Consider the following 27812-nt stretch of genomic DNA (forward strand, 5'->3'; position numbering starts at 1 on the left):
TTATAATGCAACGTGAGCAACCAGAGTCTAAAAGAGCAAGAAGTTTCTCTTGCGTGCCAAAAGAGGACACTCTAAGTTCAACCAGGACAAGCATGGGCCCCAAACGGGAACTTACCCAGCGGTCCGTGTCCTCAGAGTCACTGTCGTCAGACGAACTGGGGCTTCCGCTCCCTCCTTCCTCCAGGTTGAAGTGCTAAGAAATCTCCTCCCCCGTCAAAACTGGTTCCTTCTTTCTGCTGGGAGGCTTCTCTGGCTTTCTCTCTCTCCGGGGGGTGGGTGGAGCGGGATGGCTCATCTTGACTCGTCAATTTACAGCACGGTGCCCCTCCTTCCCACAGCGGAAGCAGACGGGAGGCTTAGGTTTGCCTGTAAATCCTCCCCTTCCCCCTTTTTGCATCTTTGGGAGGGAGGATTTGGTGGGAGTTGGGGAATCCTCACTTTCTCCTTCTCCTTTGTAATGAAGTCTGACTAAATCAATTTCAACATCTGCTGCTGCCTCATACCTAGGTTGCAAACGGTGGGGGGGCCTTCTGTTTACACATTGCTGGTAAACTTCTTTATTCAAGCCATCCGCGAAACGATCTAGCAAGGCCTCTTCAGACCATCCTCTCATATAAGCTGACAGTTCCTGGAATTCCTGCACATACTCAGCTGCAGTCCTTTTCCCCTGTCTAAGGGTTGTAAATTTAATTCTAGCCCTGCGCTCAGTGAGAGGATCATCCAAGCGCTTTCTGAGAGCTGCCATAAACCCGTTAAAGTTTCTTAGGAGGGGGGAATCATTATTATGTAATCAACCATCCAGTCTGCTGCCTTCTTCTCCAGAGCCATTAACACGATCCTTACTTTAGCTTCATCTGAGTTCAGGTCTGGTCCATACATTTGCATATAATTCCAGACCTGAATTAAAAACAACCCAAGGTCTTTAGGATCCCCGGCATATTTCACACTTAGCGGAGGGACCTTAGCCATCCAGCGTCGGCAGCCCCCCCTTTCTTGGAATGTCTCTAGCCGCCAGTGGTGGGGTTGGCTCTGGGTCATCTTGTGCACATCCCCCTTCGGCTCCCCCAGCCTCCTTTAAACTAGGCAATGTGTACCTTTTTTCCAGTTCTTCCTCCGGTTCTTTGTTGCCCCCACTCTCTCGAGTCTGGCGTTTTTCTCACGCTCCTTCGAGAAGTCTCATGGCTTGGGCCATCATGAAATCTTCTTCTTCGGGACCCCGTCATTTGGCTGCTGGTTTTTGGGGTCTCCTCACCGTAATTCCAGTTAACGGTTCTTCAGTTTCCTCTTTCTGTCCCACTCCCCAAGTCCACCTGGGTCGAACAGTCGGTTCTTCCACTTGCAAGTCAGCCAATAATTCCGTTAATATGGGAGCTGCAGCTGCCCCCATATCCTCCTCTTGATCACTGTCGTGGAGGGACATTTTTTCTTTGGTTGCACCCCCCTCGGAAGGTTTTCGCTTCGGGATGGGTGCGAGGTGAGATTCAGCTTAATGTCACTGCCCCTTCATTTAATAACCAAGAAAGAAACCATTCAACTCCATGTTTCAGAATCAAGTGTACTTTTACTGGCTACAAACGGAAAGAAGCAAAGCAAAGCTGAATCTGAATAAAAGGCGCGAAAGCAATAGATATTAATACAAGACTCATTCCCCTCCCCTTGGTACCCCAGTCCATAGTCCAATCATATTTCACCCAACTGTCAGGTGGGAGACATCTTCAAAAATCATCATCAGGATGGAATGCTGGACAGTTGGCCTTGGCGGGAAACTCCCTTCCGCATGCGCAAAGAGATGGTGAGAATAACTCCCTAATTAAACAGTCCTCCAGTACAGAATGATTCCACTCCCAAATACGATATCTCAATATCTCACTTATAATGGAGATTTTTGAAAGATTTATAAATACCTTAGAATATTTGAAATGTAGTAATTGTTATGAAGAGCAGCAAGTTACCTTAATAGAATAATAGGTAAAGTGTAACTACTGTAACGCGCTCTACATGGGGCTGCCCTTGAAGAGTATTCGGAGACTTCAGCTTGTCCAGAATGCAGTCGCGCGAGCGATAGTGGGTGCACCTCGGTACACCCACGTTACACCTATCCTCCGCGAGCTGCACTGGCTGCCCATTGGCCTCCTGACACGCTTCAAGGTGCTAGTCGTTACTTTTAAAGCCCTACATGGTATTGGACCTGGGTACTTGAGAGACCGCCTCCTGCCAATTACCTCCCTACGACCTATCAGATCCCACAGACTAGGCCTCTTCCGAATTCCATCTGCCAGCCAGTGTCGGCTGGCAACTCCCCGGGGGAGGGCCTTCTCTGTGGCTGCTCCGGCCCTCTGGAACGATCTCCACATTGATATCCGGACCCTCACCACCCTCCCGTCTTTCCGCAAAGCCACAAAGACCTGGTTGTTCCGGCAGGCCTGGGGCTGATGAATTTCCAGCCCCACTTGAATGTTGTGACTGTTGTGTATTTTAATTTGTTTGTCGTTTAATTTGTTTGTTTTTATTTTCCTATCTGTATCCCCTTCCCCCGTTGGTTGTTAGCCGCCCTGAGTCCCTCGGGAATAGGGCGGCATACAAATTGAATAAATTACAACAACTACAACTACATATGCAGGAAATAGAATTGAAATTAATCTCTTAATATATCCTTCTCTTGTGAACACATTAACATTTTGAATTTGGTCATCTAATTAGTTTAGCAAAGAATTCTTAGTGGCCGTTCTATATTCATTGTATGTCACTTATTAAGTCAACAGTTGGAAGCATCAGGGCTTCTACTTCAGTGACGTATTGAAGTGGCTGTCAGCCTTGCAATTAGAAGCTTGAGCAAGCAGTGGCCACATTAATACAGAAGTATCCTTGACACCACATAAAAATAGATTCAGTGATTCCCCTAGATCAGTGCTTCTCAACCTTGGCCCACCTGAAGATGCGTGGACTTCAATTCCCAGAATTCTGGGAGTTGAAGTCCATGCATCTTCAGGTGACCCAGGTTGAGAAACACTGCCCTAGATGATCGTTATGGTGATAACAATTTTGATATTAATGTCCATCATTTTGTGCAAATGTTTTATTTATTACAATACGTTTATCCATGCTTTCTGACTCAGAAAATATGAAGACTTTCTCACAATATAGTAGCCACAAAAGAGTCCGGTAGCACTTTTTAATACTAAACACTGTAATGGTTTGATACTATAAGATATACCCTTTAATGACTATTAGTTTTAAAAAGTGTTACCCAACATTTTCTGACTTTTGGCTAGCATAAACTAAAATGGCTCTCCTTCCACATGGTTCACAACGAAGTATAAAATGCATAGAAAAAATTAAAACGTGAGCCATTTTGTATCAGATCAGCATTAACATTTATACTGACTGGTTGCTGCTTTCCCAAACTACTCTTTTTTCAGTTTCATTTGAGAATATTGAGAACCAAACCTTTGGGATGCAGAAAAGCAACAAATGAATAAAAATCATTAAAAGCAGAAGTAATCATAAAATCTGCTTGTCTTCCTTATGACTCGAGTTCTTTTTTCCTGGTTCAAGAACCACAAAAGAAGAAGAAAAGAGGAATAGACTATGGCTGTTACATAAGCCAATTTCCATTTCATAGGAAATGGCAATGAACAATACATGGAGCTTATACTGAATACATACTATAAATGTGTCAAATTAGAGAAAACTGGTGAATATGCTTGATATCTGTTTAAATTTCTGGTACTTGTTATTACATCGTTTTAAAAAATATTGCACCAGAAAGCATCTTCAAATTTATCCATCCATCCATCCATCCATCCATCCGTGTTACTTTGTTGCATTTGTTCTAGTTCTCTTCATTTCTCTCCCTAGGATAGACAGAGGCAAAATGTTTTAACTTTGTTTCTATATTTTGCTCATTTATACTATATCCTGGGGCTGTGCGATGTTTCAGATTTGAACTTCAAGAAATGCTTCATGGGAGCACAAACCTAGCAAACTATTGTCGGTGAGGGCACATTGGTTTGTTGTAGCACCTGTCATTCCAAACAATATTTTAAAGACTGATTTTTAAGTGCTGCACAACTCAAGTTTATACCTGCAAGGGATAGCACTCCTGTGGCAACCTTTTATAACCTGGTGTCTTCATATGGATTGAATTTCAATTCTCCAAATTTCCAGCCTACACAACCACTTTCAGCAAATTGCTAGTGGCACTAGCAAGTGCTGTAATTTGCTGGCAAATTAAAAGCTTTCCCAACAGATGGCTATTGTTGGAGAACATCAGAAAATGATAGCAGGCAATTGGGAGTAGAGTGCTGCAGACACACTTTTTCATTAGAGGTCAGGCACAAAGTTAGAAGTGCACAGTTCGTGGCTGCTGTCCTCAAACTGACTGCACATCTTTCAGTGCTGACATCAAATTCAGATTCTGTGCTCTTCTCTCATATGGTCTCTAATAGAAACTGTAATGCTGCCTTTTGTAGCAGCACTTTTCACTACCGTTTAAACACATAGCTTAACAGTGAACTAATTGTCATGGCATTTTGGCAATGGTAAGGAAATTGATCCATTTAGGGATAAACGTTACAGATTTATAGACTAGAAATCCTGCTTAAAGAGGTTGTAATGCTAGCAAATGGACTTTCCAAGTACTATACATCTATTTTTTGTTTATGCCATTTTTCCTTGCTACATATCCAGTTGTGGCATGTATAGGTGAAACTCGAAAAATTAGAATATCGTGCAAAAGTTCATTTATTTCAGTAATGCAACTTAAAAGGTGAAACTAATATATGAGATAGACTCATTACATGCAAAGCAAGGTAGTTCAAGCCGTGATTTGTCATAATTGTGATGATTATGGCTTACAGCTCATGAAAACCCCAAATCCACCATCTCAGAAAATTGAAATATTACATGCAATCAATAAAACAAGGATTGTTTTATTTACCCTAACCCCCACTAGTACAATGGTGATGAATAAAATCTTAGAAATAGCGGAAATGAACAGATTGACAATGCAGATTAACGAAAAAGAAGACACAGACTTCTACAAAGTCTGGGAGAAATTATACAAATGACTTGATAAGCTCATGAAAACCCCAAATCCACCATCTCAGAAAATTGGAATATTACATGCAATCAATAAAACAAGGATTGTTTTATTTACCCTAACCCTAACCCCCACTAGTACAATGGTGATGAATAAAATCTTAGAAATAGCGGAAATGAACAGATTGACAATGCGGATTAACGAAAAAGAAGACACAGACTTCTACAAAGTCTGGGAGAAATTATACAAATGGCTTGATAAGACAGTGAGGATTAAGATATAAAAGGAGATAGTTGACTAACTTAAAATGATCTAAGCAACAACTTAAATATACAATACACAAAGACTAAGTGACAAATGAGAGCAGGAATGTATTAGAGGTGAGAATTCACCTACAAGTAATACCATTAGACCACAATGTTGGAAAAACTTGAAAATCTGATAGGAAAATCCGTTACAACTACCTGCATGGAATTAGTAACCTAGTCTTATACTAGGTAAGGCGAGATGAACTATGGGAGATGAACAGCGCCGTCTGCGCTGTAAATATGTAAAGAGCTTTATCTCTTTTTGTATCTTGTATTTTGTAAATCTTGCCCTTTTTTATAACTTTCAATTAGGAAAAAAAAAAGAATCAGGTCACCCCCTGAAGAGGAAAATATGTAAACACAACAACGGATAGAGTGGATGGAGGGACGAGTAGAAGGAAAGATAGGAAGGTGAGGAGAAAGGAGAGGAATAGGAGAGAGGGAAAAGCAGAGGAAGAATTGGAGGGAATGTACGAGTAGGAGAGAGGGGAGGAAAGGGAAGAAGAGGGGAAGGGTAGAGGGGAGGAAGGGGAAGGAGAGAAGGGAAAGGAGAGGAGGAAGGAAGGAAGGAGAGAAGAAAGAGAAGAAAGGGGGGAAGGAAGGAGGGAAGGGAGGAGGGAGGGAAGCAAGGAGGGAAAGAAGGAGAGAAGGAAGGAGGGAATGTAGGAGAGAAGGAAGGGGGGAACGAAGGAGGAAAGGAAGGGGGAAAGGAAGGAGAGAAGAAAGGAGGGAAGGAGAAGGAGAGAAGAAAGGAGGGAAGGAAGGAGGGAGGGAAGGAAGGAGAGAAGAAAGGAGGGAAGGAAGGAGGGAAGGAAGGAAGAAGAAGTAGGATTGTAAGATAAGATGGATTTATGGGATGGTAAGAAAGCAATTTCAAGTATATTGTCAACTGTAGGGGAGAAAAATTGTTACAAATACATATTAATAATAACAGTTATGAGATCATATAATTGAGAATGTATATATGAAAAATTTATAAGAATTTTTTTATAAAAAAAACAAGGATTGTACATAGAACAATATCGGACCTCTGAAAAGTATAAGCATGCATATGTACTCAGTACTTGATTTGGGCACCTTTTGCAGCAATTACTGCCTCAATGCGGCAAGGCATGGAAGCTATCAGCCTGTGGCACTGCTGAGGTGTTATGGAAGACCAGGATGCTTCAATAACGGCCTTCAGCTCTTCTGCATTGTTCGGTCTCATGTCTCTCATCTTTCTTTTGGCAATGCCCCATAGATTCTCTCTTGAGTTTTCTGGCCAATCAAGCACAGTAATCCCATGGTCATTGAACCAGGTTTTGGTGCTTTCTGCAGTGTGGGCAGGTGCCAAGTCCTGCTGGAAAATGAAGTCAGCATCCCCATAAAGCTCGTATGCGGAAGGAAGCATGAAATGCTCCAAAATCTCCTGGTAGACAACTGGGTTGACCCTGGACTTAATGAAGCACAGTGGACCAACACCAGTAGATGACATGGCTCCCCAAATCAACACAGATTGTGGAAACTTCACACTGGACTTCAAGCATCTTGCAGTGTGTGCCTCTCCATTCTTCCTCCATACTCTGGGTCCTTGGTTTCCAAATGAGATGCAAAAGTTGTTCTCATCAGAAAAGAGGACTTTGGACCACTGAGCAACAGATCAGGTCTGTTTTTCTTTAGCCCAGGTAAGACGTTTCTGACGTTGTTTGTTGTTCAGGAGTGGCTTGACAAGAGGAATACGACATTTGAAGCCCATGTCCAGGATCTGTCTGTATGTGGTAGCTCTTGATGCACTGACTCCAGCCTCAGTCCACTCTTTGTGAAAGTCCCCAACAGTTTTGAATGGCCTTTTCTGACAATCCTGTCCAGTCTGCAGTCAGCTCTGCTGCTTGTGCACCTTTTCCTTCCATACTTTCCCCTTCCACATAACTTTCTATTAAAAGTGCTGCTTTGATACAGCACTTTGGGTATTTCCAACTTCTTTTGCAATTACCTTTTGAGGGTTTCCCTCCTTATGGAGGGTGTCAATGATGGTTTTCTGCACAATTGTCAGGTCAGCACTCTTTCCCATGATTGTGATTCCTACTGAACCTGACTGAGAGACCATTTAAAGGCTCAGGAACCCTTTGCAGGTGTTATGGCTTAATTAGCTGATTAGAGTGGGACACTTTGAGCCTAGAATATTGCACCTTTTCACAATATTCTAATTTTCTGAAATTGTGGATTTGGGGTTTTCATGAGCTGTAAGCCATAATCATCACAATTATGACAAATCATGGCTTGAACTATCTTGCTTTGCATGTAATGATTCTATCTCATATATTAGTTTCACCTTTTGTTGTATTACTGAAATAAATGAACTTTTGCACGATATTCTAATTTTTCAAGTTTCACCTGTATTGTTGGCATAATCTGTGTCATGCTAAACCTTCCCTCCTCAGTTGTAATGTTAGTTCTGTTTGGTTTTTGGAACTTGTATTCCTTGAGGGTTTTACAAAGTTTTGTAAAAATAGGGGAAAGTGGCACTTTTATACAACATATTTGTAATTACAGATATCTGTCAGCATTGTGTCAAAGAAACCCCATTTCTTTAAGAAAAGGTATTGAAGCCACATTTATATATAATCTTTGAAGAGGAAATGATGTGAAAAATTTGAGAGCCATGGAGATGAAAGGTTCAGCAGCTTAGATTTTTTTTTGCTTGTTTGTTTCAATGTAGAGGTTCCTGAATTCCAAACAACACTGAGTAGATACACTTAAGAAAAGCAAGAACAGTTTTAAAAATGTACCAATCACATGTCCAGTTCTAGATCCAGAAGTCAAGTACTCTATTGCAAACACAGTAATCCTGCAGGGATTCAACCACTACCTTTGCCCACTACCTGGGGAAACAACTTTCTGAATGACTTTCTGAATATCAACAGGATATGAACTAAATGGATCTCTGGAGGGATATATTTTCACAAAAGATAAGGGATGCTTTCTAGATCCCAAGAGGTGACAATGTTTAATTGAAGGGATCTAAAGTATAACCACTCTGCCTGAACTCACTAGATCAGTGGGCAGAAACAATTGGAAAAGGGCTGTCCCTCAAAAAATTAAGCTGTATGCTACAGAGTGCTTCATACTAGGTGTTAATCCACAACTTGAACTGCAACAAGAAGGCAACCATAAATAGTGCAATTTGTGGAGCGGTAGCATCACATGGAATACTTGTTTTTCACATTTTGAAACAGCTATAGCTTGTAAATGGTCTTCCAGGACATATAGATCTCATTGCATTAGTCCATTTATGTTCTTTATACAGGGTCCCATAAATATGAAGGATAATTTTAACTGGTCCAGGAAACTTTTATGTTCTCTGCATCTCTATCATATCGTATATAACATCCATTTTTAAGTATGACAAAATACATAGTTCTGTGCTATGGAGAGTTGCTATAATTTGGATTTTTTTCCTTTGTCTTGGGTGAAAAACTTAAGGAAAGTACAAACATATGTGATATGTAATGGGAAAATTGTATTCAGAAGAGGTGCTTCAAAATGTGCAGGAAAATGAACTCACTATCTATTTGAAGCTCATTAAATCAGCCATGTTTTTTTCTACAATCATGGCTGCTGTGGAGATGCTTCTGCAGTTTTGCAGTCCTATAGATGGACATAGATGTTTTAATAAGTTATAGGCAGGTGCTGACAAATTCCAAACCAACTCTTGTGAATCAAATCTAAAGTATTGCATAGTTTTAACAGCACTACAAATTTTGCTTAATGTAATATTATTTTTGTAAAATAAACTTTTCTATTTGTTTGAAAAAAAGGGTACACTTTTTCAGGGTTGCATTTTGTCAGAGTTCGTTATATAAATTCAAATCCAGAAGCATACACAGGTAACTGATGCAGCAGGAGTCATTAACTTCTTTATATACATAAGAATAAATGAATAAATCTACAATACCAACAGGTGATTCTTCCAAGTCACACAAGGTAGGAGAGTTATAGGAAAACACGAACAATTAGTTTCATTTTAGCAGACAAGCCCAGACAGACTGCTAGTTTATTTCTCAGAGCAGCAGACTACTTAAGTTTCTGTTTCAATTCTTTGCAGAGACTCAGATCTGTTTAAGCTCCCATTGGCTGACTTAGTTGCTATGCCTATTAATGGCTGACCTTGTTCCCATGTCTCTGCAGTCATGACTATTTTAACACATTTACCATCTGCAGTTTTATTTTCATGTGTTTAGTTAGTGGATTTGTTTTTTAAAAGCGCAAAATTGTTTTATTTAATTGATTAACTTTTGCAATCTTAGTATTTCAGCCATGTATTTATAGTTTGATTTCAATCATAAGAAAACAGAAAAAAATATAGCAACTAACAGAGAAGCTGCAGGAACTTGTTTGAGATGTAATGCATGAGACAGCCATAAGGCAGCAAACAGAAGCAATTCATTTTCTAGCACTAAAGTGCAGAATGAAAAACCAGATGTGTTTGGACTGCCAGAGAAATCAAGAACTGATTCACATCCAATTTGCATAGGGTCTGAGACAAGAATTAAGGATTTAATGCTAAATTTAATCAATGGAAGATGTAGGAGCTCAGTACTTATCAGGATCAGCACCAAATATACATGTTTCCTGTACAATGCATTTGATTTCTTCAAATTGAACAAGAGGAACAAACAAGAAGCTTACTGCTAGAAAGAAATCAGCAATGTCATTTTTGTTGCATTTCACTTCTTTGTTTTTGGTTGGCTGGAAATTCTGATTAATACAATAATTCAAATCATCTTGAGGTAGGCCATAGGCAGAAAGGCAGCTGTGAACCATCTAATAGTTTATTCTACAATTGCAATAGATGAGGGGATGACTAGTTTTAAAACAAAAAACAAGGTAGATACTGCAACTATTATGATTAATTTGTTAGGTTGACGGTGTAACCTCACATATGGCTACTCAAAAATAAGATCTGATGAACATTGAATCTAGCATGTCTAGGACTGCAGATCTTACTTTCCTGGAAATCTGTTCCATTGACTACTGTACGGATTACAAATGAGTACACCAGCATAGAATTTCGTGGAAATCATTTGAATCAGTGATTCATGATCTTTTACAACAAGGTACAACAACTAGCAATTTCTAGTATTTATAATTTGAAATGCTATTTTTCAAACTTTTGCATAATAGCACATGCTGCTACTTATTTGGGAAAAATACTACTTTCCTCATCGTACACACACTATACACTGATCTATATAGAATTGTTTTGAGTGTTTATTTCTGAACATTAATATTACGTGTTTTAACAAAAAATAGTTTCCAAACAATGTTAGAACAAAAACATACCAGTAGATTTGTTTAAAAAGGACCTATAGTTCTATGGAGTAGAATTAAGAGTTCATTCCTCCTTAGAATTTTCTCAATTTTTCCATATATTTGCAACTACATATTATCTGAGCTTCTCGTGGGTCTTTCTATTATTACTGAGGGGGTTTGAGTGAATACATAAACTCAAGGTTTAGTGTTCTCCCCATTTTGATGAATAAACCCATTTTTTTCCTCCATGTTATAAAAGAAAATCCTATTTCAAGAGCAAATAAAGAGTGAGATCTTACCAGGAACAAATGATAAGGAAAATCATTATTTGTAGAAACAGTGTCCTTCCACTGAGTAGAGAAGGTCTTTTTAAAAAAATCATTTTTCAGCAATATATCCAGTTCATATGTCACAGTAAGCTGTAATGTTGGAATGGCCAATGAGGATTTGTGATATGGTTAGTCAAATCTATCATAAGGTATGAACAAGAGACTTTACCTTTGTCCATCTGTGTAAAGCCATATATATATAAGGATTATATTTATTTATCAGCACAAATACAACAAAATGTAACAAAAAGGCAACAGTAAAAAATATTGGGTTTCTGTCTGGATGGTCTCTTGTGATGAGCCGAAGGACAGAGAATGGAAGTAGTGATCTTCCTCCCATATTTGGGCATACCAGGGGTTGTGACTTTAAATATATACCTTTCACCCTGGCCTGGCTGATAAGGAGTCGAGCTCTGTAGCTCAGTGGTTAACACATCTGCCTAAGAGGCAATACAGCACAGGCTCGATTCCCAGTAAGGGTATGGCTAGCTGATGAGAGCTAAATAGCTTGAAATAGATCTATACTAGTCTCCCTTTATTTATTTATCAGCACAAATACAACAACATTATATATATAAACCTCAACTTTGGTTTTCTTCAAGATAAGCAAAGGTACAGTACCATGTCATGCTAAGATTGGCAAAAACAACCCATGGCTTGGAGATACAGCCAATGTATACGTACTTTACCTTTAAAATACCAATCCCACACCTTCCAAAAATAAACAAGGTTAATAATGTAAGCATTTCCCACTTTTGTTATATTTCTTGCAAAAAAACCCCTCACATGATATTAAAAAAGATGTGTATCCTTAAATTAGCTAGCAACTACATTAATGCTAATTTTTCTCCAGTTCTTTTGTACATTTAGGATTTAGATATGTACTTCATATTTCATATGTGACAGAGCATGTGTTATTTCAAGCTGTGTTGCCTTTTTTATTGGTTGGAATGCACCAACGGTGAATATAAGGTTGGTAGTAGCAGTAAGTTCAACAAATATGATGTAGGCAAATATTTTTCCCTTTTGCTTTTTCCTGATTTTTGCCTGGATACTTTTCATTTTCCCCCACAAATTGGTTAAGATTGATAGAGAGAAACATGTTCCTACAGTCCAATCAGTATACATAGTAGAAAGAGTAGAGTGTCCTCTCAAACAATTATTGGAAGAAATCAAGTTTGTTTTCACTTGGAAGAAGCTTCTCATCCTGCAGAATAAGATACTTTATACAATTTTAAATTACTATTTAGCCCAATACTGCACCTTTATTTTGGAATCTTGGGATTAAAAAACAAAGATTGTTTTTAAATGTGTTTTTTCAGGTATCAAAAATTTTCTTCTTATTTACTGGTCTATTTTTTCACTTCACTTTTTGTTTAATAAAGCTGAGAGCTCCTTTGCAAAGCATTATAAACTCATGTTCTTAGATTTTTGAATCACTTTTGAAAGTGGCTCTATTCTACTTCCTTCTAGTAAAGTGACCTTTTTAAATGGAGAGAAGTGGGTTTAGATGACAGTCATGATAAATGCGGTCATGTTCACTCAATAAAATAAGGCCCAGTGCATTTGAGGATAAATCAGTGAAATGTACAGCCCCACCTGTCTGTCTCCATCATTCATTTCCACTGTCACTTTCACAGTGGCTGATGGATCACAGTTGCTGTAAAATTAGACAGCCTTTAATCTCATTTCATCCTGATTAGCTTCTCTTTACCCTTTCCCTCTAACTCACTGACTGACACGCTAAAAACTCACACTGGGCTGTGTTTGAGCGTGGCATTCAAACTTCTTTTCAAATCCCTTTTTGGAGGGGAAAATAGGCACTCACCTGAGCTGAAATGAAATGCAAAGATGAGTGAGCCTGAGACTCATATTAAAATAAATCAGCAAAGCAGAAGACAGTATACAATTAATGAAAGAGATGGTTTTCATCACTAGACTGCAGACTGGCCTGTACATTGTATTATTTACACCCATGAATTCTTAGTGAATTGTTGTAAGATTAGTTGAAAGGTATTGTGGGGCAAGAGGAATGTCTCAGCAGTATAAAAAAATTAAGTTACGTCCTCCAAAATTCAGCCATATGTGTTACATAGTTCAAATGGCTATTTTAGACATGGACATTTGTATATCTTACACCTAGTCATAGAGACTTTCATCCTCTTTTCCATTGTTCTGCTTAAATTTTGCAATTATATTTATTGTTCTACCTGTATTGGAACTGAAATGTAGAGAATTGTACCATGATGGTCATAAATTACATTTTCAGACTTCTTCTTTTTTAGTTGACATTCTTGGACTTTCCTTTCCTTTGAAATGATGCAAAATCATAATACTGAGAATCTTGTAAGTTTTTCAGTCTCTGCTCTGATAAGTTGTTTGCCTTATGTTTGCATTTCACTGCATATCAACAGACATGCTCAATAGCATGAAAATACTTCAACCACTAAAATATAACACAGTGTGATGTACTATAATTAGATGCACATGTAGTTTGTCTCCTACCTAAGAACACTGAACTTAAGGGTAATACAGTTGATTGCATTAACAGATAATTGGCATTGTTTGAAATTTAAAGCTCATTCATAGGCCCAACCATTTCAGATGCATGGTTTTTCAGTATAGCATCACATCATTTTAATAAGGCTCATGAATATGCTGTTGAAGGGCACTGCAGTATAACATCAACCAAAAACACAACTGGAGTTCAATGAGTTTCACCTGAATAAATGTTTCAAAAAAATCAATTCCTAAGAAGATATAATTGACTTGTCATTTGTCACAAATTAAAATAAAATAGCATATTAATAGTATTTGTTGCTTATAAGATATACCACCAATATATAATATTAATTAATGCATTTGTACTAAACCTATCTGCCTATCAGTTGCATTTGCTTAGACAGCTGCATGAGCACAGACTATGAAAATTATATTTGACCTTTATTGGAAACTAAATATGCACCTTGCTTATTCATCATTGCTTTAGAAAAGAAAAAATAAGTAAGAATGGGACTACTTGATCTTTAAGAAAATGTGTCCTACACAAGGAAGCTGCATATTTCTTATTGTTATTTGCATATGCTACATTCAAGTACATCGAGAAAAAGAAAAGATAATAAAACAAATGAAATGAGAGATATATCACCCAAAATAATTCAAGTGTGAGATAGGCTGCCTCTTTTTTTGGCACTGGTAAAACAGCACAAAGTAAGAGCTGGCCCTGAGTCATATTGATTTCCCACTGCACTGGTTTCCTAAGTGCTCTATTGATCCATGTCAAGCAATAAGTTCCCTGCCTGTACATGCACATCACCTCCCCATTTGTCCTCACCTAGATTTAAGGTGCCCATATGATGAGCAGAACAAGGACATTATTTTTCCTACTGGTGACACTCAGCCAGAACTGCTGCATGTGGTACAATTTAGCTGTGAGAGTATGCATTTCAACATACAATGTTTAATACTTCCACATACAACAAAGCAATTCATTTTATGGCATTAATGCTGCATTTTTTTTCTAGTACCTTGGTAACCATAGGGAAAACATATCTGAAAAAAAGACTGTCCCATTTTTCTCCCCTTCGTAGTTACAATTTCCCCACAACAGTTTTTAAAGGAATGTTGCTCTTTCAACAAAGGGATTCCTGATTCAGTGGAACAAAAATGTTTTATTGTGCTGCTAATGACATTGTACAGAAAATTAAGCATATACATTTGGAGGAGGCATTAAATCAGCAGGACCTTAATTTAAAAACTGAAAACTATATGGAAATGCAGCATGCTTATTGCGGTGTGAGAGAAAGCTGTTGAATAGTTTGAAGTTTTGAGGTGGAAATGTTGCCTACAGACTGCATCTTGGCCGAGGGTATTTTTTTTAACATTTTGTAAATCTATTTTTTAAGTATTTATTATATGATTACAGATCACTGTCTAACTATTGCATTTTATGAAATATTTCTGTTTTGTAGGGTACAGTATTTATTGTAATGTGTGGTTAGCAAGCTAAACTTTGTCCAGAATGGATGCTAAAGTTGCCTCAGTCCAAAAACTATTTGATAATGCTATTGAGACTGGCTGTGCATGCTAATGAGACCTTCCGCATACTTTGGGAAGCTACTATGACAGCTCATTCAAATCACAGAATGCCAGAAACTATTAGAAACTTCTCTGAGCTCTTTTGTTTTGAGATATCAATTATGCTAGAGTTTTCCAAGGCTCTGTATTGCTAAAGAAGTTGCTTTCAGTTGCAGATACAGAACAAAATGTTCTTATCAGAACAGTAAGCAGATATGACAATGCCACTGACCATCTAAACAGATTATAAGGATTGATTCACAGCAGGTTTTAGATCACTGAGCACATTTACTGGGACTAAAACATGAAAGTCTAAATTTGAATGAATGAAGGCAAATATACATGTCCCAGGATAATGTTGCAAGATCCAATATGGGTCGGTCACCAGGACAGAAGTTTTTTCTTCTGAGCTTTGGGACTCATGCTGGAGTCCATCTTCAGGGAACTTTTCTCTAACCACACACCTTCTACTAGAGAGAAGTTCCTGAAGAATGAATACAATACAAGTCCGAAAGCTCGGAAGACAAAACCTCTGGTCCTGGTGACCGATCCAGATTGGAGTCTAAATTTGAACTTCCCTGAAATCCTCAGAAGAACTATACTATTAAGCCTACTGTTGAAATGCACCTTAATAAAAAATATATCTGCTTTATTCACAGTTATGCCATACAATAGTGCCCATCACTGTGTTGTGGAAGTAGAAAATTTCTTGTTTGTTCTGGGAGGAGAAGATCAGTGGAATCCTAATGGTACGTATGCAATAATTAGTTGAACTATGAAGAAATACATAAATAGCATCCTCCACACAAATCACTAATGGGTAGAAATCCATGAATTGCTACTTATACATGAAATAGCAATATGGTGATTTTCCTTCTTTTTTATAAGTTGATTTGCCCCATCTCACATCTAATCTCATCGGATCGGATTGGAACAGGAGATAGTTTAATGTTAGCTTATTTGCTAAAAAAAAATCAGAAAACACTGAAGGAAAGATTAGGAATCTACAAGCAACCTTGAGCAACTCTCTTGGGCTTCCGGTTATATACCAATGATTTAGGCTGTGAGTTAAAATTCATTTATGGCAATAAAGTCTCAATTTTGAATAATTGATTGTCCAACATTACACAGTTGTGTAAGAACAAATTACAACACAGAGTTCTAATGATCAAATTACAACACAGGTTTTTGAGGCCTATTAAAACATTTAAGTTGTATTTTTTGAAATCTACGAATACATAAAGAGAGGATCCATAATACATGCATTTTTATAGATCCAGTTGCTGTTACTGCAAAAACATATGCATAAATTTTACACATTTAAAGCAGAACATATATGTTAATATGAAGCTCAAAAGTGATCTGTTAGAAGGATAATCTCTTAAAATAGCTATGTAAACTAACCCATACACATATATGTCTAACAAAAGAGATTTAAGCAACAAGCTTCAGTATTTCAAAAGAAATCTTACTCCAAATAACTCTTTTAATTCAACAATCAAGCCCTTCCTCTTTACCAGAACACTTCTACATTATGATGGAAGAACACTACCAGAACACTTCTACATTATGATGGAAGAATAGAAAGTAGAAACTAATTTACGTCACTGATTTGAGATTTCAATATTTCTGGTATTCATTCATAATCTCTAAAATGTTTGAATAGTTATTCCCTAATTAAGACATTTGGTGAGAATTGTTTAAAGTTGTATTAATTTTTTTTTGCTACCATTATATCTTTTGTGTTTCCATTATTCACTTTTTTTCTAGTTCCAATCTAATATCATGTAAAATGGGTATGCATTCACATTCTCAAATGCCTTCAGATTTTTCTGGTACTCCTGTATATCTAGTCTTATCGGCGATTTACATAATGATTATGGTAAGGGCTTTTTAACGAGATTACTTTATAAATTTTCTGTGGAGAGAAATGAAATCATTTAACAGGCTTCTGAACAAACCAAAAGAACAATATGCCTTGCAAAATTTAGAATATTGTCAAGACATCATTGAAAGGCTCATACATAAAGGCAGAGTTGCAGCTGTAGCAGTCTGTGTAACATAGATAATTATGACTTAGAAAGTATAAAACAGCTTGCAGGTACACATTTTCACTTCAAAATGCCAGAAGATCCAGCTGAAATTACGTATACTGCATATATTTTATTTGAAAAGCCCATTGTAGCATCTGTGCTAAACCAAACTATATCAAAGCATTACATCTGTTCATTTCTTTACAAACTAAGCTAAGCAATCTTCTCTAATAGCATTATTTCAATAGAGTTTTTAAAATTATTTATTTAAGTCAGTGTTCTGGAAAAATAACTTTTGCATTCTGTTCTTAACAAGCTATTCTATAAAAAGATTACAGGTAATTTATTTATAGAAGTATATGCTATAGAGCTCACCTGAAGGTTGATGTTATTGAATTTCTTTAACCAAAAAAATGGGCAAACATTCTACATTAGACTAATTGGATGGTAAGTCTCCCCAACTGCTACACTAAATTCAGAAGGATAGTTTCCAAACTATTTCACTCAAATTGAAATTGTAGTTTTGTTTCTGGCTAGTTTGTTTGTTTGTTTATTCATTTGTTTATGTAGCCACTCATCTCAAGTACATAACTCTAGGAGGCTTATAACATTAGAACCAAAATATATACAAATATTAAACTCAATCAAGAAATAAAATACACAATACTCAAAGAATCATAGAATCATGAACAAGAAATGTGGTCCATCTCATATACAGGGCCCCAGGCTCAGCCGCAGAATCAAAACTTCAAAGCCTTTCAAACAGCCAGCAGATTGGGGGCCAACCTAATTACAGGAGTAATGATGTTCCAGGGAGTGGGGCCCACAGCAGAAAAGTCTTTTTCTCCCCCTAGGGGGCTCAGCCAACCCACCTTGGTTGAGGAATTGATTGATTGATTTGTTTTATTTATATGCCGCCCTATTCCCAACGGGACTCAGGGCGACGAACAACTCAAGAGGGAAAGGGAACACAAAAGTACAAGACAAGCATTTAAAATAGCCAACAGCCACACAAGTTGAGAGGGGAAGGGAGCTCATCAACCCCAGGCCTGCCGACACAGCCAGGTTTTAACGGCTTTTCGGAAGGCCTGGAGAGAGGTGAGGGTCCGAATCTCTGCGGGGAGTTCGTTCCAAAGGGCCGGAGCTGCCACAGAGAAGGCCCTCCCCCGGGCCGTAGCCAAATGGCATTGGCTGGTAAACGGAACCCAGAGGAGGCCAACCCTGTGCGATCTAATGGGTCTTTGGGAGGTAATTGGCAGCAGGCGGTCTCTCAAGTACCCAGGTCCAATACCATGAAGGGCTTTATAAGTAATGACTAAGCACATTGAAGCGTATCCGGAGACCGATCGGAAGCCAGTGCAGCTCGCGGAGGATAGGTGTAACGTGGGTGTATCGAGGTACACCCACAATCGCTCGCGCGGCTGCATTCTGGACGAGTTGAAGTCTCTGAATGCTCTTCATGCTGCCCCATGTAGAGCGCATTGCAGTAGTCCAGTCTTGAGGTCACGAGGGCGCGAGTGACTATTGTGAGTGCCTCCCGGTTCAGGTAGGGACGCAACTGGTGCACCAGGCGAACCTGGGCAAATGCCCCCCTGGTCACAGCTGACAAATGATGTTCTAAAGTCAGCTGTGGGTCCAGGAGGACTCCCAGGTTGCGAGCCCTGTCTGGGGGGCGTAGAATTTCACCCCCCAGCCTGAGTGATGGAATACTTACCAAATTTTTGGGAGGGAAACACAACAGCCACTCGGTCTTGTCTGGATTGAGCACAAGCTTGTTAACCCCCATCCAGACCCTGACAGCCTCCAGGCACTGGCACATCACATCGACCGCTTCACTGAGTTGGCACGGGGCGGACAGATACAACTGAGTATCATCCGCGTATTGATGGTATTTTATCCCGTGCCGTCGAATGATCTCACCCAGTGGCTTCATGTAGAAGTTAAACAGGAGGGGGGATAGGACCGAACCCTGAGGAACCCCATATTTCAGGGGCCTAGGGGTCGACCTCTGCCCCCCAACCAACACCGACTGCGACCTGTCTGAAAGGTAGGTGGAGAACCACCGAAAAACGGTGCCTCCCACCCCCACCTCTCGTAACCGTCGCAGAAGGATACCATGATCAATGGTATCGAAGGCTGCTGAGAGGTCAAGAAGCACTAGGATGGAGGGATGGCCTCCATCCCTGGCTCTCCAGAGATCATCGGTCAGTGCGACCAAAGCGGTTTCCGTGCTGTAGCCAGGCCTGAATCCAGACTGAAAGGAGTCCAGATAATCGGCTTCATCCAAGGACCGTCGGAGTTGAGAGGCTACCACTTTCTCAACAACCTTCCCAATAAAGGGGAGGTTGGAGACTGGATGGTAGTTGTTCAAAATGGCTGGATCCAGCGATGGCTTCTTCAGGAGGGGTCTCACCACCGCTGTCTTCAATGCCGGTGGGAAGAAGCCCTTCCGAAGAGAGGCATTCACCATCGCCTGGATCCAGCTCCGCGTCACCTCCTTGCTGTTCGCGACCAGCCAGGAGGGGCACGGGTCCAGTATACACGTGGCAGCACTCACTGCTCCCATGGCCTTGTCCACTTCATCAGGGGCAACAGGTTGAAAGTCAGTCCAGAGGTGTCGTTCAAGACCTTCCCCCGGTACCCCAGCTGGCTCTGTGCAATTGGAGTCCAGGTCCATCCGAAGCCGAGCAACTTTGTCCACGAGGAACTGGACATATTCCTCTGCTCTACCTTGTAAGGGGTTATCCGCAACCCTCGTATTTAGGAGGGAGCGGGTCACCCTAAACAAGGCGGCAGGGCGGGACTCAGCGGACGCTATCAGAGCAGCAATATAGTTGTTCTTGGTTGTCCGTATTGCCGAGAGGTATGTTCCGATGCAAGCTTTTAATAGTGCTCGGTCTGACTCGGATTTACTGGACCTCCAGCGACGCTCTAGGCATCTCTTTTGGCGCTTTATCTCCCGGAGGTCCTCGGTAAACCAAGGGACCCTCCTGGATCCACTGCTGCAGATCGGCCGTAAAGGCGCAATCCGGTGGAGAGAAACATATTGCATGCCTCACTTGCTATATTTGACAGGATGGGTAGAAACAGTCTGCATGAAATGGTTCAATAAATAACCCAGGCCCAAGCCTTATAGGATTTTTAAAGGTAATTACCAGAATGTTGAACTATATCTGGAGGGCAAACTGATAGTGGTGATGGTGTGGTGTTACATGATCCAAATAGCTAGTACCAGTAATTTACCTATTGCTGCATTTTGCATCAACTGAAGTTTATGAATGCTCTTCAAGGGTAGCCCCATGCACAGCACATTACAGTCATCCAAACAGGAGGTCACAGGGGGCACAAATGATCATGACGTCATGAGGCCCTCCTATCCATGGCTGCCACTGGTTCTTTGAGCAGGGGCTACAGGTCTGGGAGGACGCCAAATTGTGCACTGCTTCTGCCTGAGACAGTGTCACGGCATCCAGAAATAAAAATGGAAGGTTTCCAGAACCAGGAAGCCCTCAAAGCCACACAAACCTATGTGGGTTGAGTTGAAGCCTGTTGTGCCCTTTCCAGACCCACCCAGCCTTCAAGCACTAGGACATGACTTCTGTTGTATCATTCAAATGGTTTGGGGTGGAGTTAAAAACGCTGGGTATCAGCAGCAGATTCTCTCCAAATTTTTAAAACACCTTTCTGACAGCTTCATCTAGATATTAAACAAGAGGGGAGAACATACCAAGCCTTGCAGCACCTTACGTAGAAGAAGTTGTAATAATAGTGGAGAATTTACTTTATTGACCTACCTTCTTAAACTCCAGAACTAATGTCAGGGATTTGGAAAATCAAAAAACTGCTTCTCCCAGCTCTTACCCTGATGTTCATGTTTCCTGATAAAAGCTATTTGAAAGCTACACAGACTATTCTGGTGACCCTGATGATACTATAGCATAACATTGAAAAACCTGAAACCAAGGAGTTTTCCCTTTCTTTGCTTCCATTTTTAAAATCTGGACATAAGACCTGATCTTTTTCATAGTTTGTAAACAAATGTAAGTACCCTTACTTCAACAACAAAAAACCAAGGAGTCATCTTCCTGACAGATGCATTTTAGGAATGGTACATGGGGTACAATAAATATACATGTTCCACAGCTTTGCTTGCCATTTATCAGCAAAGAACAAAAACTTTTGGTTTGTTCTTTGTTTTGTCTAAACAAATTTCTTATTCAATTTCTGAATATTAGAAGACAGACAAGAAGAGCTGGAAAGGGGGAAATGGTGAAGGTATAACTGGAAGATGAAAGATTAATAACAATAAATGGGAGATTTGGAAGGGAAAGTATATGTGAAGGGAAAAGAGGATTGATATTCTAGGAAAAATGGATTTATGCTGGAAGATGCTAATTGACATGACAGATAGTATTTCTGGGTAACCTGTGTTAATAGGAGAAATTCATACAAATAAGGGACTCCTTAGTGCTCTTCAGAAGTATGAAAGAATCTGAAGCACATAACTAGAAAATATAAATTAAATTATTTACATGATTAATTTTGAATGCCATAATCTATATTTTATTGCCACTGAATTTTGAATTTAATTCCCATGAATAAAGCATTTTGTAAGCATCATGGTTTGATAGAGAAATAATGATTTAACTGTGATATAGTTATGCTATAATTTTAAGTTGCATGCAAATAATAATTTCTTTTTAAGATTTCTGCATTGAAGGTTCAGGTATTAAACAGAAATTGTAATGTACTCTCCTTGCTCAAGTCTTTCTTTTGATGTTTATAAGAATATAACATGCATTCAATATAGTTTAATATCTTGGAGGCATAGATTTTTCATGACTGGCATATACAAGTCTTTATGAAATACAGGATGAAGTAATAACTAATGCTTTTTCATATTTTACTAAATAAATTTGACTAGAAAAAGCTGCAGGGAAAATGTTGTTAATTTTTTATCGGTCTAAATAAAAACATCTGTAATTATTGTTCACAAGTAAAAGACTGATGCTATAAAACTGTGACTTGTAATCATACAGCATCAGCAGCCACCCTACTATTAAAACAGAATGAGGCAAATGGCAAATGCTGAGGGGCATGGAACAGTAATGAAAAGTGGGAGTACACAGCTGTGTCTTATGTTTACCCCTTAAGTTCATCTATTCAGATGTTATGAAGAATGCTACTTATTAGTTCTGTGCAACATATTCCTACACTATCTGAGAAACAAATATGGCTGGTTCAGGCATGAAATCCTCTTACCTTTGGAACCGGGACCGTGTGTGTGCACTCTCTCGCTTTGTTCAAATGCGGTGCTTCTGTGCATAACCTTCTGTACATGCGCAAAGCGTCCACGATGATGTCTGGGCATGTAGGCAGTGCCTCCAGCCGCCACCATTACTGGTTCGCCTGAACTGCAGCGAACGGGCAGAATGCCACCTTTGGGCTGATTCAATAAATTATATGCGTGTGCCCCTTCATATTCTTCTGGATTAGGTTCAAGGCATTGCTGGTCCTACTGTACATCCTAATACTGGAATGAGAGGTTTTTTTGGTCAGCCTAATCATCTGTATTTGAACAGAGATTTTTTTTCCATTTTGGTCTTCAAGCAACAAAAGGCTTTGGGTCAGTCCTTCAAAAAGCAAAGAGCTAAATGTGAAATTAATCTCTTTACAGGCAAACACAGTACAAACTTCGTCAGTCGGTATGATCCTAGGTTTAACAGCTGGATACAACTTCCACCTATGCAAGAAAGGTAAAACTTACCAGATGTTTGGAAAATGGTGGTATCGTAATGAATGGTAGTACTTTCTCTGAGATAGAGCAGCAAGAGAGAGAAATGAAATGCTATGGGGTTTTTTTCTTATTAATAAGAGAAAACAATCATTTTGAGTTATGAAAGTAATATTTTCTTTGGAAGCCTTAAAATGTGTAATTTCTTAAGTTTCTTAACATTTGATTGTAGCATGTCGTATAAAATCTAACATTGCTGTTTTCTCTTAAGATTGAAAAAAGATACGATATTCATTCATGCTTTTCTTAAGTTCAGTATGGTTGGAAAATTGACTTCCTAGTGTAGCTTAGGAGCCGATAGGTCATATGCGTTGGTAGTTAAACCACAGCATCTGGACATCTGCTGTAGGGCTGCAGTTTCTGTATAATCAGGCAGAGAACGTTGATTGAAGCATGCTAACAATGAAGGGATTTCTTCTTTTGTTCTGAAACTTATCAACCCATTGTTTTAATTTTTTTTAATTGAATTTTTTTGCTTATTTTATACAAGCCCATCTGCTAACAAATAAACTTTGAATCAATCCTGTGTTATTCAAATTGATATCAAAGTGCTGATATATCAAATAATTAAACTGTTAAAAGGTTAGGTGTCAACAGTTTTAAAAAAACCTCGCAAATTTATTAAACAGAACAAGCAAAGCATTGGTACTCAACCATAGGAAATATACTGTAAAGCCTTTGAACAAAGCAGTAAAAGTTGCACTTCCAAGCTTTCTGTTTGTTTGTTTGTTTATTTGCCATATGGAGTGAAAGCTAATTAGGGAGCCCCTAAATTTAATGTAGCTGATTACTTGGGCAGCTTGTAAATCAAGAGTTGCAATTTTAAGATAAAAGTCATAATCCAGATCTTAAGACACTGATGAACACTATGTAAAGCATTTGGGGATACCCTTTAGCTAGGACATCCATAAAAATGGAAGATGTTCAGCTCATTATCCATTTGAATAAATCTACTTCTCCCAGCCTCACTGCCTCTAACTTAAAGCAGATTTAATGTCTGTACTGAGTATATTACATTTACAGATATATTGCGGTAGAGATCATCCTCAGTATTTTCATACAAATCAAATTTCATAAAAGCACCAAAAACCATGTGATTTATTAAATATTGTGGCTTTTGTTGCTATTTGGGTTTCACAGTAACGTCATTGACCTTTACAGCAGAGTCTACATAGCTTATAAGTGTTTCAAGGCAGATTTTAAGCATCTAGTAATTTTTTAATAAAAAGGCCTTATATACTCCTGCAGTTTTGTAACAGAATATCTATGCACATTCACAATTTTTTTTCAGATTTTTGATCAAATTTTATTTATATTCCAATTTACCTATCATATCTATGGTGTATGGGTGAAGAAGGACAACTTCAATGGCTTCCAAATTGTCAAGCAAAATAGCATATAGATAAGATCCTGGTCTACGGTACATAGACAGGGAAGCATATGGACATAATTTGGATTTTTTTTCCCCAAAAACAAAGACTTGAAAGAATCACTGATTCACCCCACAAGGGCAAATCAGTGGTTCTTCCAAGTCTTGCTTTTTGGAAGAAACCTTGTGGGGAGATGTCGCTTTGTATCCTTCTGATAATTGGAGTGCCTAGAAGATTGACATAGCTAAAAGGCAAGCTTAGTTTCTCTTGGAAAGAACATTCTCATTACTGGAAATACTTAGCTATATGAAGGTTGTGGCTTGCAGGTAATGTGAGACACAGTATCACAAAGATACACAGACTACAGAGGAAAACACAATTAGGGCACAACAAAAAATGAAATTGTAGTATTGCCACACCCTTATTTTACAACAGTAAAGGTTTGGCCAGCAACTGAATTAGCAACTGATATCTATTCACTTAATCTCAACAGGCATGTTGCAGCCATGCAGATTTTAAAAGTACCAATAAGAGCAGTTGGGAATCCATATTCAGGATACTGAAGGCTAAATTGTATTTCCACTTACAGTATATTACATTCCAGAAATGTAGCATTAATTAGTATAAACTATCTTAAGGCTTGTGGCATATTTGAAATATATAACAGAAAATGTTAATATTACCAGTCCAAGGAAGCTCTGATAATGAAAGAGTTTAGTACAGATTTAAATTGTTTGGCTTTTGTCAATATCAGAGTGTCCACACCACCCTTTTTCATACAAAGCAGTAGGAAATTAGGGGTCTTTGGTGCTCTCTGTGTTTGTTGTTTTCTTGCAAACATTTCATTACCCAAACTAGGTAACATCAACATGCATCCACAATAGGAAAATCATCCAATCCGGAAAGCTCTGGACGGCAGCATTGTCACCTCCCACTGGGAAGTACCATTTCTAATTTTCAGCTTGTTTTATCTCATGGATCTCCTTTGTGGGGTGATTGAGTCAAAACCTCATCAAATCAAAATGTTTCTTCAAGCCCCAATGTCTTTATTTTTTGTAGTAGTTGTCTGAAATAGCGTTATATATTATTAAATAGAGATAATCTTAGGATAGCCATTTGTCTGGAATGGTATAAGGTTTCCTACCTAGGCAGGGGGTTGGACTAGAAGACCTCCAAGGTCCCTTCCAACTCTGCTATTGTATTGTATTGTATTGTATTGTATTGTAAAAATCCAATGTAATTTGAATAGAAACCTACTTTTATTTCTATTAATCTATCTTTGTATTTATTTACCTAGATTTCAAAATACCCAACTCCTAAAATCCTTTGAAATTGTTTCTATTTCTCTCTTCTCTCTCAGTTCAAACTAAATTTCCATTCTACTCAGCTACCTACTACTAGGTACCACTTACCTTCTGTTCATGTTCATTTAATATCAGTAATCAGCACGATTGTCACAGAGGCACACTGTAGTCTTCACATATTTCCTCAGTTTGATTGTATTATCAGTTCATTTTTTGTTCTAATCTGAAACTCAACTTTTCAAATAGGCATTTGATTCAAATAGGTATTTGAAGGAGTTGGGGTCACTTAGTGGGAGATACGTTGCTATTTCAGAATATATAATATATAAGATAGATGATAGATAGATAGATAGATAGATAGATAGATAGATAGATAGATAGATAGATAGATAGATAGATAGATAGATAGATAGATAGAAAGAATATGTCGTTAATGATCTCACTTCTGGAATAGTAATGTAAATCCCACTAAGTGACCCCATTTAACTGTCTCTCTCTCTCATCTCTCATCTACTTAACCTACCATTATATTTTAGGTATGCATCTATCGCTATCTATCTATCTCCATCTCAGTATCTATTGATGATCGATGGGTATCTATCAATTGATTGGTATCTCTCATCTATCCATCTCTATATTGGTATCTATCTCTATCTATCGGTATCTATTTATCTCTCTTATCTATCTCTATCTATCATCTATCTATATCTCAGTATTATCATATATATATATATATATATATATATATATATATATATATATATATATATATATATATATATATATATATATATATATATATATATATATATACATACATACTTAAAGTCACAACCCCTGGTATGCCCAAGTGTGGGAGGAAGGTCACACTTCCACTCTCTGTCATTAGGCTCGTCACAAGAGTCCATCCAGACAGAAACCCAATATTTTTACTGTTGCCTTTGTTATATTTGTGTTTTTATTTGTGCTGATAAATAAATAAAGGAAGACTAGTATAGATCTATTTCAAGCTATTTAGCTCTCATCAGCTAGCCATATCCTTACTGTACTAGAGCACAGGTTCGAATCCCAGTAAGGATATGGCTAGCTGATGAGAGCTAAATAGCTTGAAATAGATCTATACTAGTCTTCCTTTACTTATTTATCAGCACAAATAAAAACATATATATATATATATATATATATATATATATATATATATATATATATATATATATATATATATATATATATATATATATATATATATATATATATATTTAAAGTCAGGTACTTAAATTTATCAGCATAAATATAACATATATATATATATATATATATATATATATATATATATATATATATATATATATATATATATATCTGAGTATCTCTCTATTAATCAATTGATCAGTATCTATTTGTCTATATCTCAGTATCTATCATCTGTCTATCTGAGTATCTATTAATCAATTGATCGGTATCTATTTGTCTATATCTCAGTATCTATCTATCTATCTATCTATCTATCTATCTATCTATCTATCTGAGTATCTATCTATTAATCAATTGATCGGTATCTATTTGTCTATATCTCAGTATCTATCGTCTGTCTGTCTGTCTGTCTGTCTGTCTATCTATCTATCTATCTATCTATCTATCTATCTATCTATCTATCTATCTATCTATCTGGAGAGGTAATTATTTTGGAAAAACGTTGCCTGGAGGCTCAGGGACGAGCTTCGGCGTTTTTAGACACTCACGAATGGCCTTTGGCTTGTTGGGCGGCGCCCCCCCCCCTCACACGGACGGTGGATCCCGGCGGGAAACGAGCTGAGTTCGGGCCGTTACTTGCCTTCTAACATGGAGAGTGCTTGGGGTGTGCCTTGAAGACTGCTGGGGCTGCTTCAGTCTGCCACTGCCGCAGCCATTTTGAACTGCCACGCTCAGCGGGAGACGAGCTGGAGACGGCGCGGGTTGCTCTGGATGCCGCTCCCGCTGGCGCGACCGCTGTGAACTGCCACCATTGCCTTGATTAATTCTGTGCCTTGAACGGCCCCACGGCGTGGGCGAGCGGCGTTGAGCACCTTGTGGGGGAGGGTATCCCTCCTCCCCAGGAATAATGACTGAGAGTGGCCTTAGAGAACTACACGGCTTTGCTGCAGTCTCTTGAGAGCGCTACTTTACTTTACGATCTGAATGCGGTTTTTGTTGAGGCCACTTCGGACTGTTTCGGGGGAGACTGGCGTGAGATCGGCTAGAGCCACCCGACTACCGGAACCTGG

General features: G+C 38.5%; 1 protein-coding gene across 1 annotated transcript in view; it reads left to right on the forward strand.

Moving 5' to 3' along the window:
• Positions 1–27812, forward strand: part of KLHL14 (kelch like family member 14) — a 118843-nt gene that overhangs the window by 58631 nt on the left and 32400 nt on the right. Inside the window, exons 3-4 of the mRNA XM_014057467.2 lie at positions 15707–15796; positions 22758–22836. Of these exons, the coding sequence (XP_013912942.2) occupies positions 15707–15796; positions 22758–22836 (169 nt within the window). The remainder of the gene's footprint in view (positions 1–15706; positions 15797–22757; positions 22837–27812) is intronic.

The sequence above is a fragment of the Thamnophis sirtalis genome, unplaced genomic scaffold (assembly GCF_051295495.1).
Source record: "Thamnophis sirtalis isolate CommonGarterSnake01/CBP01778 unplaced genomic scaffold, rThaSir2_p1.2 scaffold_2, whole genome shotgun sequence".
NCBI classification, from domain to species: Eukaryota; Metazoa; Chordata; class Lepidosauria; order Squamata; family Natricidae; genus Thamnophis; species Thamnophis sirtalis.